The sequence below is a fragment of the Taudactylus pleione genome, unplaced genomic scaffold (genome assembly GCF_031769625.1).
Source record: "Taudactylus pleione unplaced genomic scaffold, aTauple2 ptg000162l, whole genome shotgun sequence".
Lineage (NCBI taxonomy): Eukaryota > Metazoa > Chordata > Amphibia > Anura > Myobatrachidae > Taudactylus > Taudactylus pleione.
The window spans coordinates 13,250,362-13,270,943 of record NW_028284564.1 but is presented as its reverse complement, the minus strand read 5'-3'; the positions used below and the strand labels follow the sequence as shown (position 1 = coordinate 13,270,943).

At 43.1% G+C, this 20,582-nt stretch overlaps 1 protein-coding gene across 1 annotated transcript; it reads left to right on the top strand.

The window, feature by feature from the left end:
- Positions 1-241: 241 nt before the first annotated feature.
- On the top strand, positions 242-18,934 carry LOC148521481 (selenoprotein M-like). Its single transcript, XM_088475176.1, has 4 exons — positions 242-364; positions 5,053-5,129; positions 11,599-11,677; positions 18,791-18,934. The coding sequence occupies exons 1-4, from the start codon at positions 242-244 to the stop codon at positions 18,932-18,934; spliced, it is 423 nt and encodes a 140-aa protein (XP_088331302.1).
- The last annotated feature ends 1,648 nt before the right edge of the window (positions 18,935-20,582 follow it).

Sequence of the window (20,582 nt, the reverse complement as noted above, 5' to 3'; positions counted from 1 at the left end):
TTTTACTCAGTTAAATAATGAATGTTATAAATAACACCTTGATAAACAAAGCCTGTTTCATCTGAGAAAATGTGATTTTGAAACACCTGTCCAGTTTCATGGTAATCGCATGGTACGTTCTGCTTCTGTAACTTCCATCATTAGCACAATAGCAACACCCCCGCTGAAAAGATGGTTCAGCCTCACAATATTTTAAGCTGTTTTGTACAACTGTGTATTTTACTCAGTGACAACTACAAATATGTTCCAAGGAGCTTTGCTGTGTTTCTTGGCCTACTCTATTTGTGCCAATTCAGCTAACAATACTGACACTATAGTAAGGACACTTATTGAAGACACTGAAATTGCCAGGGGGACTATCATTGTAAGTATATAACGCTTACTATGTTGTATTGCTGTTTTCATTGCATTAACTTATAACAAGATCATTTTAATAATAACAATACGGTAATGCTGTATAAATTGGTTTTGTCCAACAATGAAACGGATTTAATAAAATGAAGTAGCTTTTTAGAAGGCATACACAATGTTTGATAAAATAATAAGTATTACGAAATAAAAGGCATTATAAATTGATAATTTTATGTCAAATATAATAAACATAATGAAGTGTTCTAAGAGTTCATCTTTCAGCTAGTAACTGAACAGCCAAGGTCCATGAAAAAATATTATGTTGCTCTCCATTAATTTAGGTTTTGTTTTTCACATTCCATATCATCAGCGAAATATAGAACATGTAATATGTGGCTCATAAGCGATGTAGAGAATAGTAACACAAAGTTATATCACATTATATGCTGTTTGTTGTAGCACCATAAGTTTCATGCTAAGTACTAATGCTGTGTACACACAAGATGATATATCGTCCATATGGTCGATGAACAATATATCTTGCCGGCCATCTGTGAGATGTGTAAACCCAATACATTTTTGAACAATGGGGCATATGTATCAAAACTTGATGTGAGATAAAATTGTGAGATATATATCATCAGCTTCTAAATTACATGTGGGTGAATTCAATCTCAAATAATTTGCAACCCATCATTTCCTGATATCCCAGCATTAGCAGACTGATTATAAAGTGCATGGTGCATGTGCAATCCCTGCAGTAATAAAGTGCTTAGGTGTAACAAATGAAAAGAATCAAACCTTTAAATTAATAGTTGCTACAGGTGCTGTCTCAGGAAAAGCACATTGTTATAGCCAGTGAGTGTGTAAGAGAAGAGTTTGTTTAGATGTGAAGGTTCATATGTATTAATACTTGCGGCAATGCCACGATTATTAATAATCCATATTAGTGTTCATTCTAGTACCCTGCATCTGTCACAACCCATGCAGTTCCTCTTTCCTTCCTGGGGTATCACTCTCTGCTGTGGTTCTTCTAGCACACACAGCTGATGCAACAAACTGCTGAGATACAGCTAGAAGCACCAGAGCAGAGAGTGACACCCCAGGCAGGAAAGAGGAACTGCATGGATTGTGACAGGTGCAGGGTGCTAGAATGAACACTACATATAAAAACAGATTTTTTTGTTTCAAACAACATTGCTCCTTCTGGACAGGATGTACTAAATGGAAAATGCGGTAAAATCCCTGTTTTCCGGGTTTTACCGGATTTTCTGTAGGTATCATCACCTAGCTGCTGGGTCCGATGCGGAGGGTAATGCCAGCTTTTGCTGGCGTTACCCTATAGAAGCCTATGGGCTTCTACCGCATCGCGCTGCTATGAGGGATCTGATCGGATCCCTCCCAGCATGCCCCGCGGCCGCCATGTCACTCTGCGCATGCACAGATGGACTCCTGGGTCATAAACCCGGAAGTCCACGGCACAGCGCACATCACAAAGGACAGCTCTTATCAGAAGAGCTGTCCTTTGTGCTACTGATCGCATATGTTAGTACATATGCGATCAGTAGGGATGCGATGCATGGCGGGATGTACTCTGCAAGCTTATTACATCTGTGTACTATCTATAACTTGCAGGGACAGTGGTAGCAATATCTACTGTCCCTGCAAGTTAAGCTGGGTACACACTAGACAATATGTCATCCGATCCTGCAGAATGGGCCTTCATATCGGGTATATCATCTAATGTGTACCCGCTATGGGCAAAAACGCGTCATTTAGTCCTGCTCCCTCCACGCTGTCCTGCAATTTGTGGCAGTTTTCAGTGACAGGGGTGGGGCCTATTGACATATGAACTCGGCCCCACCCACAAGGTGCCCAGCTGTGTCTCCTTTCCGGGCATCTCCTGGGGAGGAGATATTAAAAGTCGGTAAGTATAGTCTATATTTAGTCATTCAGTATGTGATCCTCTGTTTACTTTGCTCCCACTCTGCCACATAATCCAACATTCTTAAAGAGATGTTAATTGTCTTGCTGAGTATTTATGGAACAGAAATGCTTTGGCTAAGGCTAGTTGAACCTTTTACAGACCGTCTTGTGATTCACCATTCCAAATATAGTAGCATAGTACTGTATATTATTATTTATTACCAGTTATTTATATAGTGCTCATATCTTCAGCGCTTTACAGAGAATATTTTGGTCATTCACATCAGTCCCTGCCCCAGTGGAGTTTACAATATGTATGCCCTAACACACACACATGCACGCCTTGGAGAGAGATAAAATGGAGAAGTTGCACAAAGCAACCAATCAGCTTCTAGATGTCATTTATGTAGCACAGTCTATGAAATAACAGATACTGATTGGTTGCTATGGGCAATTACTCAATTTTATTTCTTTCCAAGGGGTAGATTTACTAAAGCTTCTAAACCCATAGCAACCAATCAGATTCTAGCTGTCATTTCTCATTCTAGAAAATTATAGGCATGGGGCCATATTCAATTAGGAGCAAAAAGTCACGGTTGGCGAAAAACGTTCATGGGCAAACTTTTCGCGGATACGTTCATATTGCGCTAATCTAATTGCCGGAGTGTTCGCGTGTACGAAAACTCTATAGGTAGAAACCGGCGATAGGTTTTCCCCATCTCATAGGCAGGTGATAAAATGTGCAAAATCTCTATTTTTGGCTAAAAATGTGGGTACTTGGTTCAGAACCGCCATGGACACCCCCTAGTGACTAATTAGGCAAAAAAAAAAAATGATAAAATTAGCTTCATTTCCCCTAATAATGACATGTAATTTTTTGGGTGAAAATGTAAAAAGTGTAGGAAAATGGGTTTAAAGTAGTGGGTTAGGTATTTTGGGGGGCAGTATGGATGGGGCAGGTGTTTTGGGGGGCAGTATGGATGGGACAGGTGTTTTAAGGATTGCAGGAGGCTGCAGCAGGTGCATTTTTAACATCTTTTAAAACTGCACTTTATAGACACAAAAATATACTAGTACCCATTATAATGTGCCCCCAATTTATCTACAGCATTTTTTATTTTTAAGAAATAGCTTTTTATCATTTTTCAACACAGCCATTTTACTCAATTTAATTAGGGCTATTAATACACTTCTATATTGATTTCCAGTGTCAGGCTTTTTATGGGGTACAGACTGATTTCGCAAAAATCTTTGCGCTAGTTTCGCCATGCGCAATTATTGCACATATGCGTTTTCGTGTGTTTTGCAATTAGATAGGGAGCAAAGCGGGAGCAGGCATTGAGAGAGTATGCAAAAAGATTGCATCAAAACTGGCGAATGAGGCAAAAACTTTGCCCTGCGAACACTTTTCGCCAAAAACAACTTTTTGCACCTAATTGAATATGTCCCATAATCTGTTTGTTAGCACTATTGGCAACACCACCACTTGTCTGATTTATAAGCTTTGCTAAAATACCAACAAGGCTCGATTCATCTCACCCTATGGATTTTGACAGTCTTCCATTTTGAAGTGGCCCATTATGGAAACTTTATGTTATTAAATAACCAGACAAATTTCCGTTAAAATAAGGAAACAAACAAATCCGGCACAGGAAAAATAACTACTTACTGTATTCTTATACCAGTTTATAGTGCAAATCCATATCCTGCTGCTTCTGTGTACAGATAACTGAATCGCTAAGACCAAGACAAAAGAGGAACGATGGGTGCATGGATTAGTTTCAAGAAATGTATTAATTTATTAAAATAATAAGCCTTAATATGCAGTATAACCATAACTGAGATAGGAGTCAGACAATCCCATCCACTGTCAACTATTTAAATGTAATTAATTAATTAATTGTTAAAAATAAAACCTTCCTTATGAATAGGCATATAAGGGGACCAGGTGAGAGGGAGTCTGCAAGTTCTGTTTGTGCACCGGGTCAACACCAAAAGATTATATGACAGTGTGAAGTCACTAGCCGGCAGCTACAATGAAAGGGGCTGTTATTCCTTCCGCAGTGTCTCTATTAGCTCATCATCAATCACAGGCTGAGTATTAGGGGTCAAAGTAATGTATGCCATACTTGCCTACTTTTTCATTCTCTTCTCCGGGAGAAGCCCGGAGAGATGTAAATGACCACTTTGAGTGCAGGGCTGGGCTCTTTATGTTAATAGGCTCCACCCCTATCGTGGTACAGTAAAATGCAGCAAGTCTCTGTTCTATGGGCTAAAACAATGAAATTTGCATAATTTTACACCTGCCCCTCCCTACGGAGCAGTATTTCCCGGTGTTGTCTCCCCATCCTGGCCACGTCACTAGGAAGTGGGCGGGATGTTGGAGATCTGCCCACTCTTTTGTGGTTGCAGGGGACTACCCAAAATATTATGAATGACCAGCACCTTTTGGCAGAGTAGGTAAGTATGATGTATGCTGAGCCCTGATTGGAGGGAATTATTATCTCTGTACTTTTAAGCAAGGTAATCTCAGAACAGCACTAATATTGCAATTACAAATGCACATATTTATTTTTAGAACTGCACAGTATATCATCCCCTGATTAAAGTGTCCAGGCAATTAACCGAAAGCTGAACACATGAGATATCAAAGATCTCTAAACCATGCAACTAAAGCTCCTTCTTCTTTTCACATTTCTGTTCATGCTGTTTGTATACGACAGTAAAATCCAGTTAAGTTTAATTTGTTATTAATTTGATCTAATTTTTCTGCAGGCACCTAGTGTCGTAGGATGTACAATAAAGAGTAAGCCGGAGCTTTACAAATTCATGATGGAGATCTGGGCACTGTAGTATCCTTTTGTTTTAGAGTTTACTGGATATGAATTATACTAATTCACTAAGATCCAAGGGGAGATGTACTAAGCCTTGAAGAGAGATAAAGTACCAGTGAAACAGCTCATTTTACAGACGGGTTGGGTATGGGAGGCTGCCGCTTGGGACTCAAAATCGGTATCAATGGGTTTTTCCCACACCTTAACCCTGGGTTGGGTGCGGGATGCCGGCACTCGGGACCTTGACCCTCCCCCTCTCCCTACCCCTAACCCTACCTCCCTGCTGCCAGGGCCATCTCCAGGGCTAATAGCACCCTGTGCCGTCCGACTGCTCTGCACTCCTTATCGCACGCAGCTAAGCCACGCATGAATTTGGGGCATGTCCTAATTACCATAGGGGGGGAGCCGGAGCTCAGGAGTGAGCTCCGGCTGCCGCGGTAGGGGGGGGGGGGTTGGGGGAGTGTGGCGGCGGCAAAGGGGGGGGGGGTGGGAAGAGGAGGAGGAGTGTGGCTGCGGCGGTAGTGCTAGGGTGTGGGAAGGACTGTGGCACTGGGGACCGCCGCCCACAGCTCCAGCTGCGTAGTTTGCTTAACGGACGGGCCGGCCCTGGGCATTGGGGGTCATCAACCCCCCGTTTTGACCACCCGCGGGCCCACGAGTGGAACAGCGGGACAGTACTGTCCCACTGAAATCGTGATGCTGGGGAGGTTGCGCCCTCTATGGGTGGCATCCCTGTTTGACCGCTCAGGTCGAACACCCCTAGAGCAGGCCCTGCCCGCTGGCTAAATCTAACTTCACCCCCAGTGCCTAAACCTAACCCACCAAGTGCCTTAACCTAACCCTCTCCTTTTAGTACCTAACCCTAACCCATCCCCTAGTGCCTAACCCTTACCCTAAACCTCCCCCTAACCCCAGTATTTACCATTGGGATGCCAGTGCCAGGATTCTGACTGGTGTCGGGATTCTGGCGCCGGCATTCTAAGCGCAGGCATCCCAACTGTTGGTATTATGACCGCATCCCTCACAGATCCCTTAGTGAATTTGGTTACAGACCACCAGGGCTATTTTTCATTAGGAACAAGCAGGAACTCAGTTCATGATAATCTCAGTATCTATAACGTAATGTATTTTCCATAACATAAGTTGTTTAATTTTAAAGTCCCTTTTGAGTGCCTTCTTTTCTAAATACTATATTTATGTATATGTAATATAGATAATGCATAGTGTGACACAGTCAGATTAGGAGGTCCCTCTCCTGGGTAGAGGACTCCTTCCTTACACACACACACAGCAGCAGGGAAGCAGCACACCAGTCTGGATGCAAGTACAAGCTGGTCGGCGCCAGTCTTTATTGTACAATGTCAGAAATAACATAAAGAAAACAAACATAAATCCTAGCCCTGTGGGGGCACTAACTTCACAGGTAGTTCCCTCACTACCAGAACCTGGCAAGGCCTAATGCCCTCACCAGCAACAAAGGCACAGCACAACACTCACAGTTAGGTTTTCAAGTGTCTCTGAGCAAACTCCCTGTCTGCTCTCCCAGGTGAGACAATCAGCCCTCAACACACTAGGCTTATATTGGCCACTCTCAGGTGGAAACCCTAACAAGCCTGTTACCAGGCTAAGAGAACCAAAACCTGGAGTGGCCGTGGGTGGAGCCCTCCCTCTCCTCTCACCCACAACCCCCAGGTCCCAAACCGGCTTTTCAAAAAGCCGAGACTCAAGCCTGCTACACTGCAGACTTTCAACTGGAGGTTTAAAACACATAAGACAGGAATCTGGGACAAATGTACCTGCCACAGACCACTTCACCAGTGATCCTATCACATATCCCCCCCTTTGTTTCGACCTATGGGGCGGAACAACTGAAGCCCCCAAACAATGAACACGTGACAACGCGTCTGCATTAAACAACAGGCCCCCTGGCCTGTGTTCCACTGAAAATTTAAAAGTTTGTAACGCCAACAACCATCTCGTAATTCTCGCATTACTGTCCTTATTTCCAGACATCCACTTCAAAGGGCATGGTCAGTGGTCAATTTGAACTTTCTTCCAACCAAGTAGTACCTGAGAGCCTCTAACGCCCACTTTATGGCCAACGCCTCCTTCTCCACTGTGGCATCGGGTAGGCATCGAATTTTGAAACACTGTTCAACTTTCGGAAGTCAATGCAGAAACGCACACTCCCGTCGGGCTTTGGAATCAACACAATGGGACTTAACCATTCACTATGTGATTCTTCAATAACCCCTAACTCTAGCATATTTTTAATTTCTTTCGACACCGATTCTCTTTGTGCTACTGGTAACCTATAGGGCTTTAGATTTACTGGAGGGGCTCGGTCGGCCGACAGTACCGTTCTATCTTTCCAGGGCTTTAACAGATTTTTATGGTATATCTGTTCCGGCTTTCTTTTCCCCGGCTGATAAACTTTGTAATTGACCTGTCCCACTCTTTCTAAGATTTCAAAGGGGCTTTGCCATTTAGCCAAAAGTTTATTTTCCACAGTGGGAACAAACACTAACACTCTGTCCCCAGGAGCAAAGCTGCGTAACCGAGCATTGCGGTTGTATACCCTCTGCTGTGCCTGTTGAGCCTGTTCCAGGTGCTCTCTCACTATCGGTACCTCTATAATAGGCAATGGAACTAGTGGACCCTTTAAATGTGGTCTGGGAGCATGATACTGACACTCAGGGCAGGATGCGCAGAAGTCAGATACCTCTTTATGAAGCCTGGGCCAGAAAAACCTCTGCATTATTTGCTCAGTGGTTTTCTCTACCCCTAGATGGCCTGCCGTTATATGACCATGGGCCAGATCCAACACTGTTCTTCTGTAGGCTTTGGGAACTATTAGTTGTTCCACAATATCTTCCCCCTTCTTAGTCACCTGATATAACAAATCCTGACACATTACCATGTGGGGATAGGACAAAGGACTATCAGGGTCTACGGGTTTACCATCAACTACTTTTACATTCTCCCTGGCTTTTACCAAAGTAGGGTCATTCAACTGCTCCACGGAAAAGACCTCTCTTCTGACCTCTAAATCAGGCAGACGATCCACTGGCCCAACAACACTTCCCACCTTAATGGGAGGCACATCAGTTGGCGGGCCACCGTCACGCTCCGCATTCTCTAGTTCGCCAACCATAGTAGGAAAAGGGAATAACTCTGACTCAGAAGAAACCCTCCTCCACTATATCAACAACCTTCTCAAGTGGACCGGGGTTGTTCACTTCTGGAACAAAACGGCTTTCCCACAATTTCCAGAAGTGAGCAAAGTCTCTCCCCAATATTGCATCATACATCAGACCAGGCACCAAACCCACAGAAACTATAGCAGAGCCACATGGTGTCTCGATGTTCACCTCGGCAGTAACATAATATCGATTATCCCCATGTATGCAGGTCACACCAACAGTTTTTCCCTTATGCCTCAAGGGGTTCACCAGCTCAGCTTTCATAAGTGTGACCAAGCTACCAGAGTCTAACAGTGCCTCTACTCGGTTGCCATCTACAGTGAGTACACACATGTGCTTATCAGTCTCAGCCTGCCGGTCAGCCGTACAGGCTGTCTGTGCAAAGAAAGACCCCCTGCGGTAGACATGAGCAGTATCACATTGCATAGGTTCAGTTGTAAGTGAACAATTAGCGGAAATATGGCCGAAGTCACCACACCGGAAACACTGAATCATATTAATGTCTAGTCGTTTACGGGGCAAGAACCTTCCTGGCCTGGCAGGCCTGTCTCCAGGTTCTACACCCTCAGTCTTAGGTACATCCCACCGCCCAGCACCCTTCTCCCCTGGAACAGTCTTACCAGTGTCGGTGGGAGTTCCCCGGGGCGCCATCGGGGCTTGGTGGGGCATACTCCTGAGCTCCTCAGCTGCCACGTACCTCTCCACTAGCTCGACCAACTGGTCTGCGGTCTTAGGGTCTGCATGGCTCACCCACTTGCGCAGAGTCGCAGGTAATGATCGCAGGTACCGGTCCATCACGACCCTTTCCACGATCTGTGGTCCAGTCAGCGTCTCGGGCTGTAGCCATTTTGAGGACAGATGGACGAGGTCATGCATCTGTGAACGTGGAGGCTTGTCCATATGGAACTCTCAGCGGTGGACCCGTTGGGCACGAACAAAGGTGGTGACTCCCAAACGAGTTAGGATCTCCTGTTTTAGTTTTTTATAGTCCTTGGTATCAGCCAGGCATAAGTCGAAATATGCTTTTTGTGGCTCCCCAGACAAAAAAGGTGCCACCAGACTTGCCCACTGCTCCTGGGGCCAACTCTCCCTTTCAGCCGTTCTTTCAAATGCGGCGAGATAGGCCTCCACATCATCGCCCGAAGTCATCTTTTGGAGGAAGTGACTGGCTCGTACGGAGTGAGTGGTGGTGGGAGGACCAGTATTTACATCTCTGAGCCGGGCGACCAGGTGCTGTACCACCTCTCTTATGGCCTGGCTGTTTTCCGCTAAGGCCTGGCGGGTTTCCTCAATGGCGACCTGTTGAAGTCTGTTAGTCTCCTGCTGAGCTCTGGTAGATTCCTGCTGAGCTCTGGTAGATTCCTGCTGAAGTTTGTTTGTCTCCTGCTGAGCTGCTGTAGCTTGAAGCAAGGCCTTAATAATGTCCTCCATTTTGTCCTGGGGTGTAGGTTGGAAGCTGAACCTTGCCTCTCTGAGCATTGGCTGACGCCTCCTCTATGGGACTCCAAGGACACAGTGTTATTTCCACACTCACAAATTGGGTGTCTGTCCCTTTAATTTTTAAACGGAAAGTTTTCCTCTCGCTGCAACTTCAGTGTGTGTGGGTGCCCGCATTCTCCACCATATTGTGACACAGTCAGATTAGGAGGTCCCTCTCCTGGGTAGAGGACTCCTTCCTTACACACACACACAGCAGCAGGGAAGCAGCACACCAGTCTGGATGCAAGTACAAGCTGGTCGGCGCCAGTCTTTATTGTACAATGTCAGAAATAACATAAAGAAAACAAACATAAATCCTAGCCCTGTGGGGGCACTAACTTCACAGGTAGTTCCCTCACTACCAGAACCTGGCAAGGCCTAATGCCCTCACCAGCAACAAAGGCACAGCACAACACTCACAGTTAGGTTTTCAAGTGTCTCTGAGCAAACTCCCTGTCTGCTCTCCCAGGTGAGACAATCAGCCCTCAACACACTAGGCTTATATTGGCCACTCTCAGGTGGAAACCCTAACAAGCCTGTTACCAGGCTAAGAGAACCAAAACCTGGAGTGGCCGTGGGTGGAGCCCTCCCTCTCCTCTCACCCACAACCCCCAGGTCCCAAACCGGCTTTTCAAAAAGCCGAGACTCAAGCCTGCTACACTGCAGACTTTCTCCTGGAGGTTTAAAACACATAAGACAGGAATCTGGGACAAATGTACCTGCCACAGACCACTTCATCAGTGATCCTATCACAATAGATATATAATTGTTTTTCTATAGCTACACCCATAGTTCCTGAACCTATTTTTCCAGAAAATAACCTTGCAGACCACTAAATGATTGCCTTGTGCTCTTCCCAGGAGACTATGGAAAATGGTACCACCCCACAGACACTGGCAGTTTTAGAAGCAAACTACAGGTGCATTACATAGCACTTGTTGCATTTGCACTACAGGGGCAGCTTTTTTTGCAGTATTATAAGTGAGCTCCATTGTACTTGCGGGATCCAGTCACGTGTAGACATCCTCAGAATGTTGATGTGAAATGTTGACATTTTCAGAATGCCAATGGTTAGGCTGCGTGGGGAGGTTATAGATAGGCTGTGGGTTTAGTTAGGGTTAGTGAATAAGATTAGGGATAATGAAATTATATGTATTATATGTATTAGAACTGATGCTCGTCAGACATCTTAGATGGAACTGCTGCACATGTGACCACTGGGACCTCGAAGAAGACGCTGGAGCTGCTGCAGCTGCCGGCACCAGAAAGTGACCAGTGGCCACCAGGGACACTAGGTCGCCATTCTATCATGTCGCCATGTCATCCGTATAGACATGATGAATGTTTACATGGTCACTGTCGTCATTTCAACTATGATGATGATATATGTCGACCTCACATACCACGCTGGTACTTGCTATGTTGTTTAGTATACTGTAAACAACTGACTCCCAGAGTTTACTGCTAGTAGTCTTGTCTTAGTAGTTGTAGCTAGTAGTCATATAAAAGTTTACTTGTATCTCTTTAAAACCACTGGCTACTTTATTTTAGGCCTTCTTAGTTATTAATGTGTATAAATGCTATCTCGGATGCCCATATCTACTTGAAGTACCTTGGCATCGAAGAGTATCACTGAAAGATGTTGGTATACCATTATTTAACTATAGCTAGCTGGATAAAATGGGTGATTTCCAGTTAGTAACATATCTGGTTCATTTATATCAAGGAAAGGGATGGAAAATGCAATACATTAAATCAATTTTATCTGCTGCAATTTGTGTTTCCTTTAACACTTTATTTCACAGCCATAACCTTGTATATGAATCCAGGGAAGATGTTGAACCTCAAATACTTTTCTACAATTACAAAAATGAAGTTCTCAAGGTTGGTTTAATGTTACAGATATCAAGTAACAAATAGTAACAATTAATAACTACTCATATCTATAACTAACATCCTCTGCTATCCGCTGAGGGCACATAAACTGTAAGGTATTCTTAATAATATAAGCAAGAAACACAAGAAGCTGCAGGGATACAGACAGAGATAACTTCAATATGTCAAATCCTGAACAGCATTACATAAGCACTACACTACATGATACCTGGGCAGCTTTCTAAGCAGTCCAATTATTATTATTAATGTTATTATCTCTTATTTATATGGTGTCACAAGGGTTGCAAATCACCACAAATAGGGGTAAAACCCATAGGAGCGTACACAAAGAGGGAGAGCAGAGATGGAAAAGCAGAGGTTAGATAGTTAGGAAGTATTTGCAGAGTATTGGTAGGTGTATGGAAATCCAGAGCAAAATAACTTGAGACTGCTGGGCTCATAGCTTATTAGCGCAACTGTGTAACAGTGCGGTGCACAGCAGTGATGCTGGGTATAGTAGTCCCCCTGACAAATTACCCACCAGGAGGGAATATCAAAGTATATATGAGTGTGTTATATTGAGTGTGTTATATTAAGTGTGTTGTGCTGGTGGCAGTTTGTCCACACGTGGTACAGCTTAACTAGTTCCTAGTTTTACTGAACCAAGTAGCATAATGGATATGACAGGTATAATAGATATAGAAGTATTGCTGGGCGTTGTAATGCACCGGGCGTCTGAGCAGTAAATGCACCAGCAGGCTTTAGAACTATGCCCACACACTATAGCGTTGGTGACATAGTGTACTTGTGGTGTTTATATAGGCTCTGCACAGCTAGAATGTTAGAGAGTATTGCGGTCACGTCTAGTTGCCATGAATACCAAGGAGAAAGACGCGCGGAAACGACACGCATGTGCAGTAGTGCATGTCAGAGGTTAGTCCTCTCACTGACTTCTGGCAGGTCCTACAGGCCGCCTGCTCAGTTTACCTGTCTGCCCTGAATATGGTGGCAGCGCCAGAGCACTTCTCATCCAACAGGAAGAAGGGTGAAAGACTTGAGTGAAGAGAGAGGTCGAAAGGACACATTTAAATACTGAGTTATCGGGGTAAGTCTAATTAGGTGTGGGAGGTCATACCAGAGGTTGAGGGTGGTACGGAAGAGAGTGGAAGGAGGGGATCAAAGAGGAAGAGAAGAGGCAAACAAAGTGGGAGGGAGGTAGTATGAATGGAAATGAGGCTGGAGATATAGGCAGCGATGGAGAAGGGCATTTTTCCACCAGTACCAGGAAGAAGAGCATTGTCCGGAGAGTCCTTAAGATGCTCCTGGTGGCTCTACAGGCTGCCGTTGCCGTTCCAGCAGGCTCTTAGTACTCAATAAAGTTTTTACAAGCTGTCAGACCATGAAGTCTGTCCATGAGACATCAACAATGCAAAACCATTCATTTCCATAAGAAAAACTAATTTAAAACAATGTGTATTTCTGGTGGAAAAACTTCAGCAGTAAAACCTTCTCATGTGACACCTGCCTAAACTTGGTAAGTTTATGTATTATGAAATCTAAGCACCATATTTGTATTTACCTACTGTCCAAAAGTAATCAGTAGGCTCATTCCCCTTGTAAAGTTTCTCCTATTCTGAGTGAAAAAAAGATATTATGTCATATACCTCCAACAGTACACATAGGAAACCATATGAGTACAATGTCAATTATTTACTTCTTCAGAAAATTGTAGGATTTGTGGAATTTCATCACTCAAGTGATGTCATAGTTAAGTATACAAATAGTATAGTTTGTAAATGCCATATACAGTCAGGTCCATAAATATTGGGACATTGACAGAATTTTCATATTTTGGCCTCTATTCACCACCACAATGGTTTTGAGATGAAACAAACAAGATGTGCTTTAACTGCAGACTTTCAGATTTAATTTGAGGGTAATTACATCCAAATCGGGTGAACGGTGTAGGAATTACAACAGTTTCAATATGTGCCTCCCACTTTTTAAGGGGCCAAAAGTAATGGGACTATCAACTCAAAAGCTATTTCATGGACAGGTGTGGGCTATTCCCTCGTTATTTCATTATCAATTAAGCAGGTAAAAGGTCTGGAGTTGATTCTAGGTGTGACATTTGCATTTGGAATCAGTTGCTGTCAACTCTCAATATGAGATCCAAAGAGCTGTCATTATCAGTGAAGCAAGCCATCATTACCCTGAAAAATCAAAACAAACCCATCAGAGAGATAGCAAAAACATTAGGTGTGGCCAAATCAACTGTTTGGAACAGTCTTAAAAAGAAAGAATGCACTGGAGAGCTCAGCAACACCAAAAGACCCGGAAGACCACGGAAAACAACTGTGTTGGATGACAAAATAATTATTTCCCTGGTGAAGAAAAACCCCTTTACAACAGTTGGCCAAATCAAGAACACTCTCCAGGAGGTAGGTGTATATGTGTCAAAGTCAACAATCAAGAGAAGACTTCACAAGAGTGAATATAGAGGTTTCACCACAAGATGCAAACCATTGGTGAGCCACAAAAACTGGAAGACCAGATTAGAATTTGCCAAACAACATCTAAAAAAGCCATTACAGTTCTGGAACAACATCCTATGGACAGATGAGACAAAGATCAACTTGTACCAGAGTGATGGGAAGAGAAGAGAAGGAAAGGAACTGCTCATAATCCAAAACATACCACCTCATCAGTGAAGCATGGTGGTGGTAGTGTCGTGGCGTGGGCATGTATGGCTGCCAAAGGAACTGGTTCCCTTGTATTTATTGATGATGTGACTGCTGACAAAAGCAGCAGAATGAATTCTGAAGTGTTTTGGGCAATATTATATGCTCATATTCAGTCAAATGCTTCAGAACTCATTGGACGGCGCTTCACAGTGCAGATGGACAATGACCCGAAGCATACTGCAAAAGCAACCAAAGAGTTTTTTAAGGCTAAAAAGTGGAATGTTATGCAATGGCCAAGTCAATCCCCTGACCTGAATCCGATTGAGCATGCATTTCACTTGATGAAGACAAAACTGAAGGGAAAATGCCCCAAGAACAAGCAGGAACTGAAGACATTTGCAGTAGAGGCCTGGCAGAGCATCACCAGGGATGAAACCCAGCGTCTGGTGATGTCTATGCGTTCCAGACTTCAGGATGTAATTGCCTGCAAAGGATTTGCAACAAAGTATTAAAAAGTGAAAGTTAGATTTAGGATTGTTTAGTTTGTCCCATTATTTTTGGCCCCTTAAAAAGTGGGAGGCACATATAGAAACCGTTGTAATTCCTACACCGTTATAATTATAATTACCCTCAAATTAAATCTGAAAGTCTGCAGTTAAAGCACATCTTGTTTGTTTCATTTTAAAGCCATTGTGGTGGTGAATAGAGGACAAAATATGAAAATTCTGTCAATGTCCCAATATTTATGGACCTGACTGTATATTGTTGCTATCTATGGAGAGCTATTATATACATTTCAATCAAATGGAATGTACACAACATTTAAAATGTATCTTCTCTTTTCCTTTAATGTAACCAGTTACATTTGTTTTATATTTTTATTTGATTATTTTTGGAAGCAGTCTAATTAATCTGACTGCATTTATACACTAAACAGATTTAGAAATTATGTGTTCTTTGGATCTGTCATGTACTGTATCCTGTACAGCAGATACTATGTGCACATATTACATTTTTTTAATCAGGAATCTGTAAAATGTGCATATATAAAGCCTTTTTCAGATATAAATTATTATTACAGTGCTTTCATGCTATACTGAATGTGAGGACATATATATTAAAAGGATAACTAAACCCCAAAATGTAAATGTTCATTTATAAAGCATAAAGACAATATGAATTATTCACTGTGATCCTGACTTTCTATTGCAGCTTGTTATTATTTAAAGCTTATGAACTGTTTCTTCCTCCTCTAATTGCTAAAGTCTCTTGTGCTCAGGCAAAGTTAGAGGGCCTAGACTTGTCTCAAGTCTTTCTTTTGCCTGCCCCCATTGTCTCAGCTATCTCATGTATGTCCTTGCTGACTGCTCACATCTCTCCTGTGACCTTTGTCTTCTATCTGTTCTAGTCTGTACCGCATGCCTTTTTCAATATCTGCTTACTCGTTTTAAAACAGTGTGACCCCTTCAGGGACCTCTCATACTGCTTTTCAACCTAAGTCCAGGGTGTGATCCGAGATTTGGAACATAGTTCCAAAACAGGTCAGACCCTGGACATACCTCATTTCCACTACAGCGCTGATCCGGCACCATTCACACTGCACATGGGTGCAGTAGAGCACTTCTCCCGGTGCTTGGAGATGACATAATCTCCAAGCGATGAGAAACCCGGAAGTCCCCATGCTGTAAACGGGACCCGGTCGGACAACCCAGGTTACCCGTTTACACAGCAGGGTTTCACGGGTCGTTCCCGTATTAAATCGTGCAAGTTACCTGGGTTGGATTGCCGGGGCACTTCACCCAGGACTCTAACCTGGCCCCTTTTACACCTAGGAGCAACCCGGGTTAACCCTGCAATAACCCGGGTTTTCGCTCTGGTGTAAAAGGGGTATACTGTATGTTATAAAGATCTTCTAATTTGTACACAGGTGTATTCATTAATGGCTGACACATTTTAAAAGATCCACAGGTGGAGCTACTGCAATTGTTCATTACTGTTACTGTAAACGGTGATACTGAGGAGAGGTGTAAAATGTGCACTGCTAGGGTTGTTGAGGATTGGAGCTGGGAAACACTGTTCTGAAATCTTCTCCATGTCTGCCAGAATATAGCCCTCAGGCCAGATCCAATATCCATTCCCTGTCTGCCCCAATATCATCATAATTCTCTCATCACCTGTCCTTTGCATTCTCACCAGTCTATGCCTCTGGGCTCTATTTACTACAATCCGCATATTGAATGCGGATTGTAGTGTGATATTACCGAGTGAATTCGCATTGCGAATTCAGGCAATATCACAGGGATTTACTATAAATCCCTTGCAGGGACAGAGCTTGCGATAAAGCTCTGTCCCTGCGGATCCCATCCGCACTCTAGTCGCGGTATTTTCGGAAAAAATACCGTGACTAAGAGCCCACGCATGCGCCTCCCCACCGTCGCTGCTGCCCCCCCACTGGTGCTAAGCCCCGCCCCCCGCGATCGCGGACCCCAGCGACCCCCCCCTCCCCACCCCGCGACCCCCCCTCCCTTCATTACACTTACCTGCATCCTCCTGGCCTCCGGTGATCTTCTCCGGGCTTCCCGATCAGGTGATCTCCCATACTGCACTGGGGCCCGATCACCTGATGACCGGGCAGCAGTGCACTGTGGGAGACCAGCTGACCGGAGAGGAGCCATCACCGGAGGCCCGATCACCGGTCCCTGGAGTCAGGTAAGTAAAAAAAAAATGTTTCATTTTTTTTTTCTTTTTTTTACAGCAATCAGCTTGCGGTCTATTTAGACCACACAGCTGATTACTGGTACCGGCTCCCGGCTCTGCTCTCCCCGTTAGAGCAGAGTGGGAGCCCGGTAACCGGGGGAGACCCTGGATAACGCCACCTCCAGGTGGTGTTATTATCACAGGGCTTCCCCCGGTATTTTTTTACAATTTATTTTTAGTAACTATGGTCGGATCACATTTCCCATTACAATTATGGGAAATGCGATCTGCTTTACTAAAAATAAGTGATACTAGGGGTTGGAGTAGAATTTTACTAATTCTACTCCAATTGCCCTATAGTAACTATAGGTGAAACTAAAATAATGTGAAAAGGGTGTGAAAACACCCTTTTTCACTTAATTTTAGTAAAAATAATGTTAATAAATAGAGCCCAATGTCTCTCTTTTGCCTCAAATGTCTATTTCACTTTTTTCCCCTGCTGTTCCATTGTTGTCCCATGCCCATTCCACTGTCTTCTCTTGCCTTGTCAAGTGTCTCCCCAATGTTTTATTCAGCTTTACTGTCTTTCACTTGACCTATCAGTGTTTTCTCATTCAGCCAGAAATACTTTTAAGCTTGATTTTGCTCCAATGTCTTCCACTTTGTCCTATTTTCTCCTTATACATTTCACACTATGGGCTCTATTCGTCAATTGTAGAAATTAATTTTTCCGGACATTCATCAAGAAGGTAAAGCAGGAGATATCACAGATATCTCATGCTTACATTTCTCTTGCGGAATGGCCTGGAATGGGGACAGAATTCATCAAGCTCCAAAAATACATGTCCGAAGCTTCACTGCGGGGGCATTCGCCATCCTCAGATTTCCCATTCCTTTCCCATGCAAAGGAGTCCAGGGTTGCGAAAAGGGATCCTTTCGGATCCCTCCGCCCCTGTCCGGCTCCTTTCGCCGGATGCTGGGGCTTTAGTGCACATGCGTACCCTGTAGGACACACATGCGCACTAGTTACACTGCCCCAAAAGGAGTAGTGAAAAAACTCGTGGAGACAGCTGATTTTTGGATCTGCTGTCTTTGCCCCGGAGCAATAATGAATTCCGTCAGTACTCATGGCGAGTAAAAATGTTAATTATTGAGGTCCGACTTAACATAATGAATAGAGCCCACTCTTACTTGTGTTATGTCCATGAGCAAAAGGGTTTCCAAAGCAAAAACTATACTGCCCCTGTGTATTTAGTAATATTTATTGAAAATCCTCCAAAACTTTGCATTAAGTTGAGGCACAGAGTTATATTCCTGCTGACTGGTGATCAATCAAGATATGACTACCCGTAGCTCTTCTTCCATGCATATAGTTTTATTCAAGCAAACCTGTAAAAGAATGCTTATTTTCCCCACTGTCTTCTTGCCACCACCTTCTTATGTCACTCAACCTATACTGCATGCATTGGAATGTTTCAGTGCCTTGCCGGATCATTGAGCAATGCTGTCACAAGGTGGCGCAATTTGAAATACAGTACTTCCATATTTCCCCTTTGAGCCAATGGCCCAGTCGCAGATGCACAAACTTTGACCCCCAACTACAAAAATCCATGTCCCACAACTTGAACCAGAGATGTGCTGAATAACAGGCAATCATCCTGTGCAGAAGCCTATAAAGCTATCATCAGCCCTCATCCTGACTCCACTTCCATTTGGACCAATTATCATTATATTTTTTTAGGTGGTGAAAGTAAGAGATAAGACAGCTGATGAACTATCTGCAATCCTGGATGATGCAGGATTTTATAAAAAATCAAAGAAAGGAGAAGACGTTCCAAAGGAATTCCAGCATTTTCCCCTGAAAGCACCAAGGGACGAGCTCTGAGCCTTCTGCCGCACTGATAAGGTTATACAGGAATCTGCAGATTTCTTATGTACGCTGCAGCAATAAATGGAAAACTGCTCTCCTATAGCAAAGGGCTTTGTGTAAGCTTTTCTTTTTATAATAAACTTTTTGTAATCACATTTAAAATGCAAATGTATTGTTTCTCAAATCACTCTATAGCAGGAACTTAAATAATTATTAAAATGTTAATCATTTAGTAACACCGGAGTGAGGAAAGCATAACTATAAAGGATAACTTACTGCAGTCATTAATCCCTAGGAACAGCCCTCTACACACAAAGCTTTACAGCACATATAGGATGGATCATGTGCTTTCTTTTTTTGCTGCAGTCCACCACTGGGCAAAATAAACTCATTTAGTATTAAATGACACTATTATCTCTATGAAAAAACTTCCATAAAGAAAAGAAAGCGCTTTTCAGTTGGTTTCATAAAAAATATTTAATATATTAAGGACTAATACCATAAATGTAATTACAGGTTGAGTCTCCCATATCCAAATATTCCGAAATACGACTGAGATAATGAAACCTTTGATTTTTGATGGTTCAATGTACACAAACTTTGTCTAAGGCACAAATTATTAAAAATATTGTACAAAATTACCTCCAAGGTGTATATGAAACATAAATTTAATTTCTGTACACAAACTTTGCTTGAGCCACAAAATTATTGAAACTATTGTATAAAATGACCTGCAGGCTGTGTGTATAAGGTGTATATAACACATAAATGCATTCTGTGTGTATTTTGGGGTCCCATTCCCAAGATATTTCATTATGATATGCAATTATTCCAAAATACGGAATATTCCGTTATCCAAAATACCCCTGGTCCCAAGCATTTTGGATATGGGAGACTCAACCTGTATTAGATCAATAATTATAAAATTGCTTTCAAACAATATACACAATATACATATAAAAATGATACCAATTTATCATATTGGTCATTAATAGTATACACCTCCTGATACATGGCAACCTTAAAATATTTTTTTTAAGGTTGCCATGTATCAGGAGGTGTATACTATTAATGACTTTATAAGGGGCACTACTACTGGGTGCATTAAGGTGCATATGGAATGGAAATGAATACTCCCAGAGTGACAAGAAATGGTGATGTGTCATGTTGACATGCCCCCATTTCTCAGTGGCCACGCACATTGTGGTATGTGGCCATGCCCACTTGTTCAGAGCACGCGCCAAAGGTGTGCGCACATGGGGGGGCTCTATTTTTCATCTGCCCTGGGCTCCAAATACCCTAGTTATGCCACTGGCCAATCTCAAAGAATGCCCCATACATTTCTGCTACAGTGCATCTAAATTTGTGCCACAGCTCTGTACAAACAAATCGGGATGCATGCTCCACTGTGCCCAATATCACCACTGTATTCAACTCAGACTCCCAAAGTGGTCACAATTGTGTCTAATTCCAGTGCACAGAAATCTAGGCAAGCATCCCCTTTGTCAACACTTATTAACTACTCGCACACATCTATATTTACACTGCACTGTCACTCTTTTTCCATTTTTCGTGCGATGCCCTGGGCTGCACATTTTTTTGTGGTGCCCTGCACCCCGGACGTGAACCCCTTAGTGTTAGGGACTGCTAGTGACAGAGAAGC

What these genes read in the sequence shown, in the direction of transcription:
- LOC148521481 (XM_088475176.1), top strand. Translation starts at nt 242, where the DNA reads ATGTTCCAAGGAGCTTTGCTGTGTTTCTTGGCCTACTCTATTTGTGCC. An exon ending in ATGGAGATCTGGGCACTGTA is followed by an intron (nt 5,130 to 11,598) that starts GTATCCTTTTGT and finishes TTTATTTCACAG; the next exon opens with CCATAACCTTGTATATGAAT. An exon ending in ACAAAAATGAAGTTCTCAAG is followed by an intron (nt 11,678 to 18,790) that starts GTTGGTTTAATG and finishes ATATTTTTTTAG; the next exon opens with GTGGTGAAAGTAAGAGATAA.